A 20,093-nucleotide genomic window follows, 5' to 3' on the forward strand; every position below is an offset into this window, starting at 1 on the left:
CTGACCTATTTAGCCTCTCTTGAAGAAGGAGGAGTTCTATCCACATTTATCATTTTTGTCACCCTTCTCTGAACCTTTTATTTATTGGGAGGGGCGACCAGAACTGCACCAGCACTCAAGGTGTGGCTGGGCCTCTCCCACACTCTCCCCCTCCTTTTGCTCTGGGCAGATTTGCAGATGTGTCCTTTGCTCTGGCCAGATGTATTGTAACCAGATGTGGTCTGCTGAGATATTCTTTCTCCACACCATACCTTCGGGAGTTCTAGCTCAGATGTTTTCCTGCTAAATAGCTTCAGCCCACTCGGAGGTGGAGCTTATGATCTGATCCCTCCCCCATGATGCTTTCCCCAAAATAAAGCGGAATAAACAGGGTGTTCCCAACCACTAGAGCAGCACAGTTTGGAGACTGAGCATTGGCCAGCACAGAGATTTACTCATTCACATACTGTATGCTCAGGAGGGTCAGAAGGGCTTTTCTTCAGCCACAGGCCCAGGTGGCAGTAGAGCAGAAGCAGTGAGGCAGACCTGAAAGGGAGGGAGATGCTGAAGATTTGGAGAGGGGGTAAGGCAGAGAAGGGAAGTGCTGAACACTTTAGTGGTAACAGCGGTTAGCCTAGCTGGGTTTTAAAATGTTTTGGACAAATTCCTGGAGGAAAAGTCCATAGTCAGCTATTGAGACAGATATGGGAAGCAACTGCTTGCCCTGGGATTGGTAGTATGAAATGTTGCTACTCTTGAGTTTCTGCATGGAATCTTGTCACTCTTTAGGATTCCGGAATCTTGCTATTCATTGGGGTTCTACACAGAATGTTGCAACTCTTTGGGGTTCTTACATGGAATCTTTCTATTCTTTGGGGTTCTATATGGAATGTTGCCACGATTTGGCCACTGTTTGGAAAACAGGATGCAGGGTAGTTGGACCATTGGTTTGACCCAGTATGGCTACTTTTATTTTCTTATGAGGAAGACAGGAATCACCGACCAAGAAAGGGATCTAGGTGTTGTCGTTGATCGCAATACTTATGTAAGATAGAGAAGGGGAGAAGCTGAATATCTGGGGGGGGGGGGGGGGGGTGAGGAGGAGGGGGTTGAGGGAGTCTCTGTGGCTGGGGGGGGGGCGCTGGCTGAAGCTTCTTCTAGATGTTAGATACCGAGTCAAGGTGCTGCTGCTTTTAACTGGATTCAGGAAACACAAGTCCCTCGTGATTCTTCCACAAGGGGCACGGCTTTGGGGGTCCCTCCCTCTTGGGGGCGCGGTCTGAGATGGTACGCCCCTCCTTTGGGCGGGGTTATCACTAAGCCCGCCCATTCTTATATAAGGTGCCGCAGTGCGCGTTTCCTTTTTCATAAATTCTCACTGAGACTCGTCGTAGGTTGCGAGTGAGAAGAACCGAACCGCAGACATGGTGAGTCCGAGAGCCAACAGGGGCAGCTGTGACCCGATGAGAGGGGGCCGACACGAGCCCCGTCACACTAATTACAGGACTATTTTCTTTTGGGGGGGGGGGGGCATTTGCCACGGCTGCGCCTTGTGATCAGCTTGCGGAGGGGGGGGGGGCATTTGCCACGGCTGCGCCTTGTGATCAGCTTGCGGAGAAGTTCTTGGGGGGGGGGGGGGGTCGGGTAAAACGTGGATCCTCCACGGTTTACCCGAACCATTCTTAGAACTTTCTCCTGCCTCACATACAGACTCAGCCCTGCAGGGACTGAGAAATACCTGCTGTACTTGAATGTGACTCAGAAGTGTAGTAGCTTTTCTAACCTCTGGTTTTCCTTGCTTAAGTGAGTTTCTGCGGGGTGGAAGATTAGCTGCTTTGAACGTTTCCTGCTGTTTAACGTAATTTAAAAATTTTTTTTGTTTTTTTTTTTGTTACATTTGTACCCCGCGCTTTCCCACTCATGGCAGTCTCAATGCGGCTTACATGGGGCAATTTGGCATTTATAACCAGTTCTAAGCGGTTTACATTTAACAGTATGTTATCAAAAGATTAGCTAACATTAATTAGTATTAACTAGGTTGTACAGGAAATGGGGGGGGGGGGGGGGGGGGCTGTTTTGTGACAGGGCTGGGGGCTCCGTTGTGTAAGTTGCTATTTCCTGCTTTCACAATGTTTAGTACTGTGTTAATACTGCCCCATCAGTGTACACAGCACTGTACTAGAAGTGTTGCTCTCCAGCTATTAAACTTGGACTTTGCAGTGGAAGATCTTCTCGTTCCTAATGTCAGGTTCCATACTGAACATTGGAGGTTGTTTTCATAAATGGGAATAGGTTTTCTGACCTGCTATGTAATATGGAGCATGTGGTGTCACGTTGTCAGAAAGCCTGGCAGAGGGACCTGGGATGGGTGGGGAGAGATTCGCTCCCTGGGCCAGTAATAAGTTGAGAAGCAATTATTGCAGGTAGTTGGGATGGAGGTTCATGTCTGCTGGCTGTGAGGAGATGAAGTTATTGGGGCCAAGTATTCCCATCTTTGTCCTCTGTCTGGAATAAGATATGGTCTCAGGAGTAAAGCCACCCTCTGGTTTATTGCTGAGGAGCTTCAGTTTGGTTATATGATAGCAGTGAGGCGTCTGTGGCTCATAAGAGGAAAGCTGAGGAGGCTCAAGGACAAACTATTCCTGATCTGATGTACAACTATCCCACCTAATTGCTTTTCCAATGGGTTCAGTAGACAAATGTTGTACGTGTCTGATCTGTATCAAAGCCATAATGAGCCTCTGAGCACTTTCCTAGGGGACCTTTTGGTTGAGGGAGGGAGGGAGGGACTTAAGTGGTTCTGAGTTTAGTAGCTTGATTTATTCAACGTTTTTATATGAATCACAGAAGCCTGAAGAACAGTAACTTGGGCAGTTTAGACTGGCTGTAGAAGCGTTTATTCTGCAGTGGTTAATATTTGGATTATGCAATCGAAGGAAGAAAGCTGAAATCACTATTGATCCTAGACAAGCAAATCTCACCCTTGTGGCAGTGGTGGTAACTCCTGTGGTCAGCACATCTATTAATGATGGACAACTGGTCTTCAGAGGTCTCTGGCACGGGGCCTAGAAGACCTACAGCTGATTTGGAAGCTCTGGAAAGCCTCCTTGACTGGTCTTGCTGCACCTGCCTCTCCTGCTCACGTCCTTCCTGGCATTGGTGTTGTTCAGTCTCATGTGAACAGACAGCTGCTGCCAGGGATCAGTGCATGGGGCTGGGCTTAGAGCTTATTGTTAGGGGCAGGGCGGGAGAGTAGAAAGTGTGCAGAGAGGACACAGGAGGGTCATAAAAAGGCAAGCAAATCTTGTTCCTGGTCCTTGCTCTGCACAGGGAAAGGGTGGTAGGTGGTGGTATTGGCCAGGATCCTCTGTGGGGTAGGGAAAGGGAGGAGATGCATCCTTGACTGGGACAGTTTAGGCAGAGCCTGTAAGAGCTGTAGGGGCAGGTGGCAAGAGAAGAGTGTCGTGGTTTTGAGGTCTTGGGGGTAACAAGGGATCAGGGGTGTTAGAGGAAGACTTCCGATCATACTTTCAGACAACTTGCATATTGAATGTTAAGTTGGGATGACAGGACAGGGTAGAAGGGTGAGAAGTATTCTGGGTGGAGATCAGTGAGATTCAGTTTCTAAATTAGCAGGAAATGAGGTTTTGGGTTTCCTGTCTTAGACTTTTTGCAACACCAAATAAACTTCTGAGTAAAGTGCAGTGTCACCATCTCGGAGCTACAGGACCTTCTTCCCAGCCCCCGATAATAGCCTACTAGAGGGTTTCTGTGCTCCTCTCCAAACCTCTAGTACTGCAATCAATTACACAGTATTGGGGCGCCCCAGTCCCCCAATAAATACTGTCCTTGGTGGCAGTGTCTGGGCTCATCCCTCAGACCAAGTGAGTATTGGGTCTTCCCTTGTCCACAGTGACAGTATCTGGTCCCTTCCCCAAATTCCTAGCATTAACCTCAGCCTCCCTCCCCAAACTAGACCTGTCTCTGGCCGTCCCCTTTTAGGGTAACAGACTCCTATGTCTCCTGCTTCAGAAACGGTAACAAGGACAGATGATGAGGGGGAGAGAGAGGAAATTTTGAGCATTGAATACCTGGAGCCGGCAGTGGAACGGGATTCATATAGGCTTGGGACTATGTGTTTGAGGGATTCTTTTTAGGGATGGAGAACTAGCTATTCAGTCCTGTTAGCAGCAACACTTGCTGCTCTTTGGTTTGTTTTCAGGATATCTTTTTTTAAACCATTTTACTGTGGATTTAAACGGGACATTCTGCTGGTACAGGGGGTGATGCTCACATGTGGCCTAATACCCAGGAAATCCTTTGCAGGATTTGAGAGGAGGCAGGGAAGATCTCAGGGTAATATATTCAAATGCTGTGACAGGAACAAAGATCACCCCTGTGCTGGGGGAATATTAGAGATTTTGAGCTCCGAGTCACTGTTAATACTGTGGTTCCAGTTGCATTAACTGGTTCCACTCAATGATTCAAGAACATACCCTAGTCTGTTCTTGATTCTCATAGTCGGGGCTTGTGTTTACACGTCACGTGCACATCAGTGTCCAGGCGATCATCACTGCTAGGGGTGAGTTGGCAGCAATGCAACTAAGTCGGTGGTTCCCAAACCTGGTCCTGGAGGCCCCCCAGCCAGCCAGATTTGGACTATTCAGATTGTGAATATCCTGAAAACCTAAGTCTGCAAAGAAAATGGATAAAAACTCTGCTGTAGGACCTAAGGGAACTTCTAGAAAATTTGTACGTGATATCATCCCTCCCTTTTAGATGGGGATGGGGCACTAATCTCCATTATATCCCAGTGTTTCCCAAGTCCGGTCCTGGAGTACCCCTTGCCAGTCAGGTTTTCAGGAAATCCACAATGACTATGCATGAAGGAGATTTTGTATCTAATGCAGACAGTGTAGGCAAATCTCTTTCCTGCATAGTCATTGTGGATATCCTGAAAACCTGACTGGCGAGGAGTACTCCTGGACTGGATTTGGGAAACACTAATCTATGCCATGGGGTCAATAGAGAGAAATAAAATGACTTCTGGGATGTAGAGGTGTTATGACTGGTACATGATCACAACTTGACATCTGCCAAAGAGCACAGGATGAGAGCTGAGGGCCTCTGATGCTGTGAGATAAAGGATGTGTGCATAAAGGAATCCTGTGCAGTAGGACTGGATCCTCAGAAGCTTAGCCGAAATTGGGTGGTGGAGCAGGTGGGGAGGGCTTGGTGGTTGGGAGGTGAGGATAGAGGAGGGCAGACGTATATGGTCTGTGCCCCGAAAAAGGCAGGTACAAATCAAGGTAAGATATACACATATGAGTTTGTCTTGTTGGGCAGACTGGATGGACCATGCAGGTCTTTTTCTGCCGTCATCTACTATGTTACTATGTAACCCTGCAGAGATGGGGATGGGATTAAAGGCCCTTCCAGAGAGCTGGTAATAGACTTTGATCATGAGATAAAGAAGGGAAACTATCGGAAGCAGTGTGACAGGGCCTTCTGTATGACGTTTTGGGATACTGAGTGCAGGCTACAGCAAGAGATTTCCAATGCTCTCCTCAGCTGTCGGAGTGAAAGGTGTATGGTGTTAGTAATTCTGGGACTGGGGTCCACAGGGGAGCTGAATCCTAGCAAGTACCCTTGCAAATAGCGCATTTACAGGCAAATAGCTTGATTGTCACCTCGTGGAAGTCTCTATTATTCTACCAGATAAATCCCTCTGTTGTGCCTAAAAATGTAACACCTTGAACTAATGCTGAAAGACATCAGCTAACTCCAAATCCCTCACAGTGAGCGTATCTTTGCCTTGGCTTCTTGCTTTGCCCTGCGGCCTGACCCCTGATCCTGCCCTGTGCTTTGGTCCCTGGCACAATCTGTCCTAAAGGGAGTGTTGAGTAGGTGCAGTGAACTGGAGGGAGGGTGTGGCCGCCTGGCCTGCCTAGAGTATAAAGTCTTTGTTTGCAGATGGATCATGTGATGAAGTATGTTCTAATGTCAATAGTGTGACCAGCCTGAGGCTGAAAACGCTGCTTCCTTCCACTGGTTGCCGCCTCCTCTCGTCTGTCTTGTCTGCTTTGGATGCTTTTTAAACGTTGAGAAATGAGAGAATGTACAGTAAAGGCTGTGGGTGACTTTTGCACTTGTACTCGATGGCACATTGTTTCTTGTCATTTAGCGCTTGAGCCTCTCGGTGCGGGTAGGTGGGGTGACTTCCCCCATCAAATAGAAGATTCTGGCACTCTTGCGTCACTGGGGGGCTGGGGTAGCCCTTTTGCAGGAGACACATTTAAGTGACTTGGAATAAACTTCCTGAGCCCCTACATCTTGCCCCATCCTTGGCCACCTTTAAATCTAGACTGAAAGCCCACCTCTTTAACATTGCTTTTGACTCGTAACCACTCGCCTCCACCTACCCTCCTCTCTTCCTTCCCGATCACATTAATTGATTTGATTTGCTTACTTTATTTATTTATTTTTTGTCTATTAGATTGTAAGCTCTTTCAGCATGGACTGTCTTTCTTCTATGTTTGTGCAGCGCTGCGTATGCCTTGTAGCGCTATAGAAATGCTAAATAGTAGTAGTAGTAGTAATCGGAAGCTACGATGAGACTGGGTAGGATGTAGTTTCTATTCCACTGCCCCTACTCACTGTAGAGACATAAGACATAAGCATTGCCACACTGGGACAGACCAAAGGTCCATCTAGCCCAGCACCCTGTCTCCGACAGTGGCCAATCCAGGTCACAATCACCCGACAAGATCCACGGAGCAAAGCATTTTGTACTGCCTGTCCCAGGAATAGTGGCTTTCCCCTATGTTCCTTTAATAACATTCTATGACCTTTCCTTCAGGAAGCCGTCCAAACCTTTCTTAAACTCTGCTAAGCTAACTGTCTTAACCACATTCTCCGGCAACGAATTCCAGAGTCGAATTACATGCTGAGTAAAGAGAAATTTTCTCTTGTTTTAAACTTACTGCACTCCAGCTTCATCGCATGCCCCCTTGTCCTAGTATTTTTGGAAAGCGTGAACAGATGCTTCACATCTACCCGTTCAACTCCACTCATTATTTTATAGACCTCTATCATATCTCCCCTCAGCTGCCTTTTCTCCAAGATGAAGAGCCCTACCTGCTTTAGCCTTTCCTCATAACGAAGTTGTCCCATCCTCTTAGTATATAAGTAATGTCACACTGGGAAAAGACCAAGGGTCCATCGAGCCCAGCATCCTGTCCACGACAGCGGCCAATCCAGGCCAAGGGCACCTGGCGAGCTTCCCAAACGTACAAACATTCTATACAATCAAGTCATTGTGACATCACTAATGAGGTTGGCTCTTATTGGTGGAATGAGCCACTATGACATCACAATAGGTTAAATCACTGCTCTATGTAATAAAAGTGAGCCAAGTAGAGGACATAAGTACATAAGTAATGCCAGACTGGGAAAAGACCAAGGGTCCATCGAGCCCAGCATCCTGTCCACGACAGCGGCCAATCCAGGCCAAGGGCACCTGGTGAGCTTCCCAAACGTACAAACATTCTATACAATCAAGCCATTGTGACATCACTAATGAGGTTGGCTCTTATTGGTGGAATGAGCCACTATGACATCACAATAGGTTAAATCACTGCTCTATGTAATAAAAGTGAGCCAAGTAGAGGACATAAGTACATAAGTAATGCCACACTGGGAAAAGACCAAAGGTCCATCGAGCCCAGCATCCTGTCCACGACAGCGGCCAATCCAGGCCAAGGGCACCTTAATCATCTTTGTTGTCCTTCTTCTCTGCTGGTGTAGCACTTCTAATAAGGTGATAACCTTTGGAAGAACACGGATGTTATTGGGGTGGGCAGGTCTGCTGGGTGGTCTTTATGGCACTCCCTATGTCTTGATGTCCATGTATGGTCCTAGTGTATGATGGATTCTTCTTTCCGGCACTCTTGAGATTATGTTGTGCAGTTGTACTTGGTGGTCATTTTAATGATGATGCTGACCCTACGTATGACCAGACAACTACTGTAAAGGGGCGGGTGTAACCCCTCCCCTGCTGGGGGGAGGAAGTGATTTGTTGCCCAAGTTTCGATTTGCTTGACGTTTGGAGGATGCTGGGGAAGTGTGAGTATATGCACATTTCTAGAATACCTCTCGGAGAGCCACCTTGAATATATCTTAGCTGCCATTTTCCCTGAGGTGGATACTGTTGACATAGTGCATCTCCCACCATGCGGTGGTCTATTTAGCTCTCCACTTCCCCTGTAAGGAGTGGTGTCCATTGTGGCGTATGCCCCATTTGAAAGCTAATTAATCCTCATAACCTTCATATCCCAGAAATGAGACTACTGTAAAGATAACACACAACATAGCTCCACCCTGAGACTTTTGGGAGGCGGGGAAAACATCCTTAGTAACTGATTTTCGCGCAGGCAGCAGGAACTGGTGGGTTGTCTGTCTGCCACAGGTGGAGATGAAGATTACAAGCTGACGTGAGTGATGCTGGACGACCAGCCCCTCCATCAGCCAGCTAGTATAGCTCTATCTCCAGCAGGTGGTGGATGACTTCTCACCAGCTCCTGGATTCTTCGAGACTGGGACTACTCTTGGGCTAATTTTTTGACCAGTTGAGTCTGGGGGTGTTTGGCCACTTGGAGCCATCCTTAGGGGCATACCTCTCTGGGTCCCTGCCTCCCCCTGTGTCCCCTTGCCTCCCTGCAAGTTTTTTTTTCTGGCTGTTGCCTTCCTCACCAATTAAAAAAAAAAAAAAAAAGGCGGGGGGGGGGGGGGGGTTGAGGAAAGCTTTACTGAGCAACTGGTCCACATACCAAACTCCCCTCGCCTGCTACTCAAGCCACTTTATGGCCCAGTCCCTCACCTTAACCACCAACATGTTCCACAAAGAAACAGTCAGAAGGCAGACAAACCAACACCAAGGGCGCTGCCTGCAGAATAAGAGATTGAGGCACCACCCACTGAACCTGCACTGTGAACAAAGCGCATAGCGGGTGAGGCGCTGCAAGATGTCGCTCAACCAGCAATCGCCTAGGAAGCTCCTCGCCACCATCAGCTAAATACCAGGCTGCCGCTGCCATGGCTCCCCAAAGCGCAAAATGATACAACTTGAAATCTGGAAAATTCACCCCCCACCCCTTCAAGCTCCTTAGGCAACTTCAACTTCCACACGCAATCCTGTGGGGCTTGTCCCTACAAAGGAAACGAGAGCGTCCCCTCTAAAGCCTTGTAGAAATAATCCAGAAATAAGAGCATCATGCCCAGAATATAGTTAATCTTGGTCTCTTCCAATCTCTCCACACCAGGACAGGTACAGCAGAGACCATTTGTTAAAAAGCTCAGCCACCAGCTCAAGTAGCACCTGCCTGTTTAACTCCAATGAGCCTCTTTATAATTGTAGCTCAAGGCAAGTTACATTCAGGTACATTGGGTATTTCCCAGTAACTGGTCATATCTCATTTCTGAGGCTTTTACTTCTCCGTGTTGAATAGAATCAGAAGACCTTGGATATGTTCATTCAGAATCTAAAATTAGAAGCTGGTAAAGATGGGGTGGAATTCAAAATGTCAGATGTCACAAGTAAGACAATAGATGATGGCAGATAGACCAACCAATGTGCCCAGCCAGAGCCACATCTGCCACTCAGTGCATGTTACACTCAATGATTGAACACTGGCATCATTACCATGCTTGTCACATAGGCAGTTTGGCTTCAATATCGCACCACCATGCCAAGTGTCTTCTAGACTTCCATGTGTCCTACAAGTAAATACTTGAACCCTGCATCCAAAACTTTAGGACTGGTGAGAAGAGCCAACCACTGTTAATTTTAGTTAAAACTGAGAGATGTGCATATGTCGCAGATACTATATGGACCTATTAAATTTTTAGTGTAGGGTATGGCTGTTCTTCCTGATAGACTTGTTGATCACGTTCTGTCAGATCTTCAGAAAATATCAACAGGTCTAGGGTATACCGACACTGGCTTAACATCTTGACATAATTGTTTTGGAATGTAGTTATTTAAGCTGGGTGGTATTTTTGACAGGTAACTCTCTGGTTTCCCATTTGGTTGCCTAACAGCACCAGACTCCCGAGACATCTTCTGGATCCTCACCTTTCCTTCTGCCAACGGGACTGATGGATCTTCAGTTTAGTTTTGTAAAACTTAAAATGTTTAAATCTGTAAATTTTGCTTTTGAGTATTGTAGTTTGAAAACACAATCTACAAATAGGACTTAAAATGGAAGGACCTTGATCATTAGACAAAGCAAACATGCTTTTTTTTTGGGGGGGGGGGGGGGGGGACATAATTTTATAAAGGTTTTTCCATATCTAAAGAATGTTTCCACATGGTAAAGGCTTTTTTGAAATTGAAGAACTCCCAAACTCATGAAACTTTGTGAAGAAATGTAGTTATACTGGATACTCAAAAGCAAACATGGAAATTTCAGCAAAAATTATGACCATACCAAAATCAAACTAGAAGTTATAATTATCTGACAGCAAAATTTCTTCAGACTATTAAAGATATACATAAGTAGGAAAGACCTCGTCTGCCGTGACACCTTATTCATAGCACTGTCGGCATTAGCTTGACTCCATTTCTATCATTGGTCATCAACCTTAATATTTTTAATCAATGTGCACCAAGAAACATGTTCAAGCCATCTTATTTTCATCTTGTGTACGAAAAAGCAGTCACTTTAAAGGTCCTGACGGGGATCTCTGTTTCACTTGTATTAAGCTTCTTCAGGGGAACTAAGTGTGGTGTCCGTAAGACTTAAGGTGGCCTGCTGGTTTACAATCTTGGCATTTTTTTTGCCTGCTTGAAGATGGCGTCTTCCGCTAGACGTCGGCCTTTATAGATAGCCATAGGATGAGTGAAATTTGCACTAAAAATCACTTATAATATTCAGTGAAAACAATTTTCTAACATTGCAAGTTTTTTTTTTTTTTGGGGGGGGGGGGGGGGGTCAAGAATTCTAGCAAAATACCCAGAAAATAGCTTTTTGAGCTTCTGTTTTGCAACTCCACCTCTTCAGTTGCACAGCCAAATACATGAGCAAATGCTACAAGAAAAATGTCAAAGTATTTTTTCACGTAGAGTGGTGGATGCTTGGAATGCCCTCCCGCGGGAGTTGGTGGAGATGAAAATGGTAGCGGAATTCAAGCATGCATGGGATAAACATAAAGGAATCCTGTGCTGAAGGAATGGATCCTCAGAAGCTTAGCTGAGATTGGGAGGCGGGGCTGGTGTTTGGGTGTTGGGGCTAGTTCTGGGCAAGACTTCTACGGTCTGTGTCCTGAAAATGGCAGATACAAATCAAGGTAAGGTATACACAAGAAGTAGCACATATGAGTTTATCTTGTTGGGCAGACTAGATGGACCGTGCAGGTCTTTTTCTGCCGTCAACTACTGTTACTGGTATCCGCTTATTCCCAGGGTAAAAAGCAAAGCTGCATTTGTACGCTCTCTGCAGCAAGTGTATGGGGGCTGGTTCTGAATACCCCCCCCCCCCCCCCCCCCCCCCCCACACACACACACACAGGCTCTGGAGTTTCCGTCTGTCTTCACTAATGAAAAGCTGGAGAACTTGTAGTCTTGGCTGTTGTGGTGAAACCTCCTTCACAGGCAATTCTCTCCCAGCTCCTCCTCCTCTAGTTCTGTACTTGTAAGGAAGTGGTTGAAGGAACACTGAGACCTACTTCCCTGCCTTAGTGTGGTCTGTGGCAATTTCTTTGCAAATAATGCTATACATTGCAGAGCTCGGTGCAGTGGGCTCTGCCCCAGGGTCAGTTATTGGAGACTTCTCATTTCTGTTCATCTAGGTATGTCTCAACATTGTCCGTCTTTCTACTGCAGTGAACGTTTATACAGCTTGATGTACTTTCTCCAGTATCTTCTGTGGTGAATGTTTGAGTAACATTCAGCCAAGCAACACTTTTTTTTTTTTAATCTGATTTTTTTTCTCCTCTGTAGCGTGAGTGCATTTCCGTTCATGTGGGCCAGGCTGGCGTCCAGATGGGCAACGCATGCTGGGAGCTGTACTGCCTGGAGCATGGCATACAGCCTGACGGGCAGATGCCCAGCGAAAAAACTATCGGAGGTGGCGATGACTCATTTACTACTTTCTTCAGTGAGACTGGAGCTGGCAAACATGTGCCCAGAGCCGTCTTTGTGGATCTGGAGCCCACAGTTATTGGTAAGAGAAGGACGGGTTACAGCTATAACTGACTGGGTGAGGTACAGTGGGAGAAGCTGTACTGGCTGATATTCCTAGTCTGGTTTACACCTTTGTGCCTTTTGAATTAATAAGTCTAGTTTGCTTCTTGGAAGAATTATACTTTAAGGATTAACTAATTTGAGGCCTGAGCTTTTGAGGACCAGAGTTAACTTCAGAATTCTGGTGCTCAAATAGGTGGTACCTTTTATGGATTAACCAACCTGTCATTTTTGGAACATACAGCATGGTCTAGTACATTGGAGCCGACTCTGTGGGTGCTTGAGCACCCCCAATATTGAGAAAAATTCCTTGTGTGTGTTCAGGGAGGGGTCATTTCCATTGGGCTTAGCACCCCCAATAATTTTGAAAAGGTGGCTCCTATGGTCTAGGATACCATCACTTAAATATTAATCTGAGTTATTTTTGCAGTTGCAGCATTAACAGCAGTTCCAGCTCATCAGTTAGTACAGCATGTTGAAGCTTTTGAGTAGAACAGCAAGTCTGGGTTACTGTCCGTCCTCTGACAGATTGTATGGAAGGCGAGAATATGTAGTGTCAGGAAGTCTTGCAGTGGGTTCTTAATATTGCTGGGAGATGATGAAAATCTGTCCTTGTTCATTATGGAGAAGCTGTTTGGTACCCCCTTTGCTCAGTGTCCTACGTCCAGAGCCGTAGCGAGGGGAGCTGACACCTGCGGCGAGGGATGGGCGAGAGGTCCGATCCGCCCCGACTGCATGTTGCGGGGGTGTGTCGGCTCCGTGCTGGATCACTGCTCTCTGTCCCGGAACAGGAAGGAACCTGTTCCGGGGCAGAGAGGGCAGTGCACCAGCGCGGAGCCGACATCCCCCAGCGGCGTGCACCTGGGGCGGACCGCCCCCCCCCCTTTCCTACATCACTGCCTACGTCTCTAGTAACTGACTTGTTTTAGGAAGGTGGAGACTTTCTACTTCAAGCCTTCATACTGCTTTTATCAGTTTTCTCTTGCCTTTATTTTAAATTACATATTGTTTTGTGATCTTCCGATGTATGAGCATGCTCTGGATTAGCAGGGTATAAATTTAGTAACAGCATGCATGAAGGAGACGTTTGCCGTTATAGTCGCAGCTGCTATGAACCCAAATGGATAAAATGTTAACCAGTAGATGGACTCTTTAAATTCTCCTCAGCAAAAAAAAATTAAAGTGAGATTGTGTAATCAAATCAGATTCTAATAAAACAAGACTGTTTGCTATTTGTAGTCCTGGAAGATTCTATTCTGCTAAGATCGGGGGGGCAAAAATTGTTTGCTATTCACGTGGGTTACCGTGAACCTTGTACTACAGGAAAAGCCAAAAAATACTTTTCACCAAGTTAAACTAAGACAAGCAAGACTCGAATACCTGATTTTGGGACACAAAGATGTGGATCAGAAGCTTGAACTCTAAATGGCAGTGTGTAAATGACCTGATCAGTGAACTGGCAGGATAATTGAGGTACGAGACCTTGAACAGGTGACCTAAAGAAATGAGACAAAGCCTGTATAGAAATGAAGAAAAGCCAGAGCACTAATGCCTTCCGTGTTGTAAAACACTTGCATCACATGGAAAGGCGCAGATGGAGAGGACTGGCTGGTTCCATGTTTTGAAATGAGAATTTGTGGCTGCCATGTGTTTCTGTTGGTAAAATGCCCGTCAACGGTATCAGGAATTGGCTAAACAGATTGTGGGATATTAAGGGACTTTGTTGAGATGCCAGTTTTTAAAGACTCCTCTTCACTCTTTCAGATGAGGTTCGAATGGGAATCTATCGCCAACTCTTCCACCCAGAGCAGTTAATCAGTGGTAAAGAAGATGCAGCCAACAATTATGCCCGTGGCCACTATACTATTGGCAAAGAGATTATTGATGCTGTACTGGACAGGATCCGAAAACTGGTGAGTAGGGTCTGACCTGGCTCTGGTAGGTCTTTTATTTACCAGGTAGAAAGCAGTTGTGACTACTAGATCTCCAATCAACCTTGTGCACCAGACCTCAGTTCACTACTGGAATTGAGGTATTTGTCCCCTGGATTGGCTGCTGGCCTTGATGGACCTTTGCTCTGACCCAATATGTCATTTGATCTTTGGCCTTTTGTTTAAATAAACTCCATCTTGGAATTGATTCCTGAGTGAAGAGCTCAGGATGCAAGGTGAGCTTAGAGACTAGCCCTGCTGCTATGAACTAGTCGCCCAACAACTGTTCTGTCTTCACTCTAAAAGTAGAAGTTAGTGGAGTAAGACAGATGTTTACTATGCAGCACAGGGTGACCTTAGCCCAGGCTTATCGTACACTATATGAAAACTTACTGATGTGCAGTAGATCCGTTTACCACATTGTAGTCTCGGCATTTTCATATGAATTGCTAGCCACCCCATGCAGTGTGATGCAAAAATGTGATTTTCAACCATCCTGACTAATCTAACCCATTAAAGAACACAACATATAAATGCAGTAAGTTTGACTTGTATTAGGTAGGTGGTTCCCTACTGCAGGTGAGCGGATTGGGGAGGGGAGGGGGGTGGCAGATAAGTCAGCACTCCAGCTTTCTTGCCTTCATTGGGTAGGTGATAATGAGTAAGCTGCTTCCTATGGATCTGTTGGGTGCAGCTCACTTCCCCCTCCTTCCAAGGCCAAAAAATGAAGATTTGGGCACAATTAAGAACTGTCTATTCCTTTTGTGTGGAATGGGAGTTCTAATGGAATTTTTGCTTTTCCATCGTACTATTCTGCATTTCTTTGGCATATCAAGTTGTGAAAATCTGGCAAGAACTCCTAGAGATACAACTAATGTCGGATCTATCGAAGATTAGTCAAAATTTTTACATTTCATAAAATGTTTCTAGATTGATTAAGTTTGTTGTAATTCTTAGAAATGATCTAATTCTACTGTGATTGGCTTGGAACTTTACAGTAATAGCGGACAACAAATGTTAATGGTTTTGTTGGCTATCGTGTTCAAAATATCAAGTCAAAACCCTTCAGTGTCTTTGTAGATATGACATTGTGTAGTGTTGTCTGAAAATACTGTCCAACAGTACTGTTCTCGGCACCTACTGATCTAGTGGACTCTGTACATAGAGGGAAACCTTTTTAAGACCTAGCCAGAGCTACGTCTTTTTGTACCTTCTCAAAATACCCAAGAACAAATTTATTAGCATTTATGCAGTTGATGTAAACCTGTGGTTTTGTCATTCATTTGCAGGCAGACCAGTGCACAGGACTTCAGGGGTTCCTGGTTTTCCATAGCTTTGGTGGTGGCACTGGATCTGGTTTCACCTCATTGCTGATGGAGCGTCTGTCTGTCGACTACGGCAAGAAATCAAAGCTGGAATTCTCCATCTACCCAGCTCCTCAGGTCTCGACAGCTGTAGTTGAGCCCTACAACTCCATCCTGACCACTCATACCACACTGGAACACTCGGACTGTGCCTTCATGGTAGACAATGAGGCCATTTATGACATTTGCAGAAGAAACCTGGACATTGAGCGCCCAACTTACACTAACCTGAACCGTCTAATTAGCCAAATTGTATCTTCCATAACTGCCTCCCTCCGGTTTGATGGTGCTCTGAATGTGGATCTGACAGAATTCCAGACCAATTTGGTACCCTACCCCCGGATCCATTTCCCACTAGCTACTTATGCCCCAGTGATCTCGGCAGAGAAAGCCTACCATGAGCAGCTTTCTGTAGCTGAGATCACCAATGCTTGCTTTGAACCAGCCAACCAGATGGTGAAGTGTGACCCACGCCATGGCAAATACATGGCTTGCTGCCTGCTGTACCGTGGTGATGTGGTGCCCAAAGATGTCAATGCAGCCATCGCTGCAATCAAAACCAAACGCAGTATCCAGTTTGTAGACTGGTGTCCAACTGGTTTTAAAGTTGGCATCAACTATCAGCCCCCTACTGCAGTGCCTGGAGGTGATCTGGCCAAAGTGCAGCGTGCAGTGTGTATGCTGAGCAACACCACGGCCATTGCTGAGGCCTGGGCTCGCCTGGACCATAAGTTTGATCTGATGTATGCTAAGCGTGCCTTTGTGCACTGGTATGTGGGAGAGGGGATGGAGGAAGGAGAGTTCTCCGAGGCCCGGGAGGACATGGCTGCCCTGGAGAAAGATTATGAAGAGGTTGGGATAGATTCTTATGAAGACGATGATGAGGGAGAGGAGTATTAACTTGATGTGATTCCATTTTATTTCTGGCAAATGGACACTTTTTTTTTTTTTTGTTTCATCTTAATGGTCTTTGTTTAATAAAAATCAGAATCCATTTTCTTTAAATTTTATCTGGTTGTCTAGTTTATTCATCTTTAATCGTGCTCAGTGGGGCCAGACTTGGCAGTAGAATGGTTCTTTCCTGTATATATGCACAAAACATGAGTTTAAATTTTGCATAATATGTGATTGACAAAAAAAAATAAACCCTCAGCTATGGACACATACAGGACAACATTCTATATATTTGGGTTTATTAACCACCTTTATGAAAAGATTTCCCCAAGGCGGTGTACAGCAGGTACAGTTTAACATAAAACTTACAATTTTAACAGCATAACAATAGTAAAATAACCAAGAATAAACTAAATACAAATAAATGAGGTAAACTTGAAAACAGTAAATTGAATCCTAATAATAACTATTGTGAAACAGTATCAAAAATATACACATTTAACAGCAGTGGAATTCAAATACCAGAGATGTAATACTAATCTCAAGAAAGATATAGTAGAATTGGAAAAGGTGCAGCGAAGGGCGACTAAAATGATAGCGGGGATGGGACAACTTCCCTATGAAGAAAGACTAAGGAGGCTAGGGCTATTCAGCTTGGAGAAGAGACGGCTGAGGGGAGACATGATAGAGGTATATAAAATGAGTGGAGTGGAACAGGTGGATGTGAAGCTTCTGTTCACGCTTTCCAAAAATACTAGGACTAGGGGGCATGCGATGAAACTACAGTGTAGTAAATTTAAAACAAATCGGAGAGAATGTTTCACCCCCCAACGTATAATTAAACTCTGGAATTCATTGCCGGAAAATGTGGTGAAGGCGGTTGGCTTAGCAGAGTTTAAAAAGGGGTTGGACGGTTTCCTAAAGGACAAGTCCATAAACCGCTACTAAACGGACTTGGAAAAATCAAAAATCCCAGGAATAACATGTATAGAATGTTTGTACGTTTGGGAAGCTTGCCAGGTGCCCTTGGCCTGGATTGGCCGCTGTCGTGGACAAGATGCTGGGCTCGATGGACCCTTGGTCTTTTCCCAGTATGGCATTACTTATGTACTTATGTAATGATACACCTAATAAGCATTAGAACATTCAACTAACAGAGATGTGGTGCTAAAGATTTTCTACAATACGGCTTACCATATAGCTGAGGGACCAAGAGCAGATGATGGAAACAAGATGCCTGGTATAGTCCGTTGGGGTCATTTGATAGCTAAAATCAAGGCAAGAGATGGAAACTGATCTAAATTGGTGTGTAGTAAGCTAGTCCAGGTGCAGAAGTGTGTTTTTTTTATATACCACATTTTTGCAATTTACATTGCTTCAATGTGGCTTACAGAGAAAAACATTGTTACATTTGAAGTTGTCTGAGGGTAGGAATATGAACTGGTCAGGGGATATGTGTGTATATGCTGTAGTGCACCTAGGGTGGGGTGGTGGAGGCAGTTCACCCCAGGTGCCGGCAGCGAGGTAGTGCGCTGTCTGCTCTGCCGGTCCTCTGGACCAGAACAGGAAGCCAATGTGTGAGGGGGCAGGAGGCCGATGGAGCTGACACCTCACACCTGCTCCGTGCACCCCCTTGTATGGAGGAGAGGTGTGTGCTCCACCCTGGGTGGTATGAAAGAGTGCTAAGCCGTAATCTCTAAACGGTGGCACTCGTGAGTTGGATGTTCATGTGGCAGGATCCATGTAACTGGGGGCTGCATCAGGCAGGTTCTTGGGAAAGTGCATGAGCTGCTCATGCCCCTCCCATGGCCACACCCCCTTTTCAGATGCACACTGGACTTTACACACATCTGTACAGAATACACACCTAGCATGTAAATTCTAATTGCTAATTATCAATTAAATTATACGTGGCATTTGGGTTTACAGTTTCAGCTAGAGATGTAGAACCAGGGGCATAGTTTGTAACCCCAGTTGAGAGCTGGTTTTTGAGTCTTGGCCAAAGCATCTCTAGCTGCCAGAAGTGAACTTTGCTTTCTGAAGTTGTAGACGAAACAACTTTGGCCACTCTAGGTTTCCAGCTCATGAGATTTTTTTTTTTTTTTTCTTGGGAGCTTTGAGAACCTACTGAACTCTAGTTTGCTTAAGTGTCTTGCTGTGGTTTGTTAATGTGGCAAAGATCCTGGATTAAACAAGATCAATTGGTTTGTGTAAACTTCAGATGTGACAATTTGGTTATGGAAGTTTCCCTGAAAAATTACCAATGAGTAAGTCTAATGGATGACAGACTATATAGTGTTAGGTACTGATGCATTAGGGAAAGGGAACAGGGACTTGATATACTGCCTTTCTGAGGTTTTTGCAACTACATTCAAAGCGGTTTACATATATTCAGGTACTTATTTTGTACCAGGGGCAATGGAGGGTTAAGTGACTTGCCCAGAGTCATGAGGAGCTGCAGTGGGAATTGAACCCAGTTCCCCAGAATCAGAGTCCACTGCACTAACCACTCCTCCACTCATTCCACCAATAAGAGCCAACCTCATCAGTGATGTCACAATGGCTTGATTGCCCAATACTTGGCTCACTTTGATATTGTGATGTCATAAGGGAAAGGGAAATGGGACTTGATATACTGCCTTTCTGAGGTTTTTTGCAACTACATTCAAAGCAGTTTACATATATTCAGGTACTTATTTTGTACCAGGGGCAATCGAGGGTTAAGTGACTTGCCCAGAGTCACAAGGAGCTGCAGTGGGAATTGAACTCAGTTCCCCAGGATCAAAGTCCAATGCACTAACCACTAGGCTCCTCCTCCACTAGCAACATTCCATGTAGAATCTCAAATAGGGAAAGGAAAATGGGACTTGATATACTGCCTTTCTGTGGTTTTTGCAACTACATTCAAAGCAGTTTACATAGTATATACAGGCACTTATTTGTATCTGGGGCAATGGAGGGTTAAGTGACTTGCCCAGGGTCACAAGGAGTTGCAGTGGGAATCAAACTCAGTTCTCCAGGATCAAAGTCCACTGCACTAATCACTAGGCTACTCCTCCACTCTGCCGCTATTTTGCTGTAATGGTAGGCTTGGTATTTGCACCTACTGACAAGCTAGGGTGGAAGGTGAGGATTTTTGGAGTTTACTTATTAGTAGGGTTACCAGTTCAATCAGAACCAGTTTGCCTCTACTAGGCTATAGTATTTTATTTATTTGTATCCCACATTTTCCCACCTTTTTTGCAGGCTCAATGTGGTTTTACATATAACCGTTAATGGCGTTAGCTGATTCTGGTCTGAACAAATACGTGGTATGAATGAATACAAAGTGATATTGTGGTAGGATGAGGTACATGTATGGTAGGTACAATTGGGGGGGGGGGGGGGGGGAACTTAGAGTATCATTTAACTTTCATGCATAAGTGGCATTTTCTTTTAAGTATTCCATCCTCAGGCAAGTTTAGCAACTGTCCTCGACCAGAACATTTCATAACTTATGACTTTCAGCATTGTGAATAAATCCCTAGTGGTTAAGGGGCCCTTTTTTTTTTTTTACAAAGTGGTGGTAAGCCCAAATGTGGACTTGCTGCTCGCTAAAAAGTACCACCAGGCTACCACAGCAACCCGGTGGTAGTTCCCACCCGCAATGCAGTCATAGCTGGCACTGGTATGTACCCAGCAGTA

The 20,093-nt window shown here is 45.4% G+C and overlaps 1 protein-coding gene across 1 annotated transcript; it reads left to right on the forward strand.

Annotated features, from left to right (window-relative positions):
* The first annotated feature begins 1,315 nt into the window (after positions 1-1,315).
* On the forward strand, positions 1,316-16,525 carry LOC115474792 (tubulin alpha chain). The gene is made up of 4 exons (XM_030210450.1): positions 1,316-1,406; positions 11,978-12,200; positions 13,985-14,133; positions 15,441-16,525. The coding sequence occupies exons 1-4, from the start codon at positions 1,404-1,406 to the stop codon at positions 16,413-16,415; spliced, it is 1,350 nt and encodes a 449-aa protein (XP_030066310.1). The 5' UTR covers positions 1,316-1,403; the 3' UTR covers positions 16,416-16,525.
* Positions 16,526-20,093: the final 3,568 nt, after the last annotated feature.

This window comes from Microcaecilia unicolor, chromosome 7 (assembly GCF_901765095.1).
Source record: "Microcaecilia unicolor chromosome 7, aMicUni1.1, whole genome shotgun sequence".
NCBI lineage: Eukaryota > Metazoa > Chordata > Amphibia > Gymnophiona > Siphonopidae > Microcaecilia > Microcaecilia unicolor.

Excerpts from the sequence above, each read along its gene's own strand:
- LOC115474792 (XM_030210450.1), top strand. Across the intron at positions 12,201-13,984 it reads TCTGGAGCCCACAGTTATTG|ATGAGGTTCGAATGGGAATC; the intron begins GTAAGAGAAGGA and ends TCACTCTTTCAG. Across the intron at positions 14,134-15,440 it reads TGGACAGGATCCGAAAACTG|GCAGACCAGTGCACAGGACT; the intron begins GTGAGTAGGGTC and ends ATTCATTTGCAG.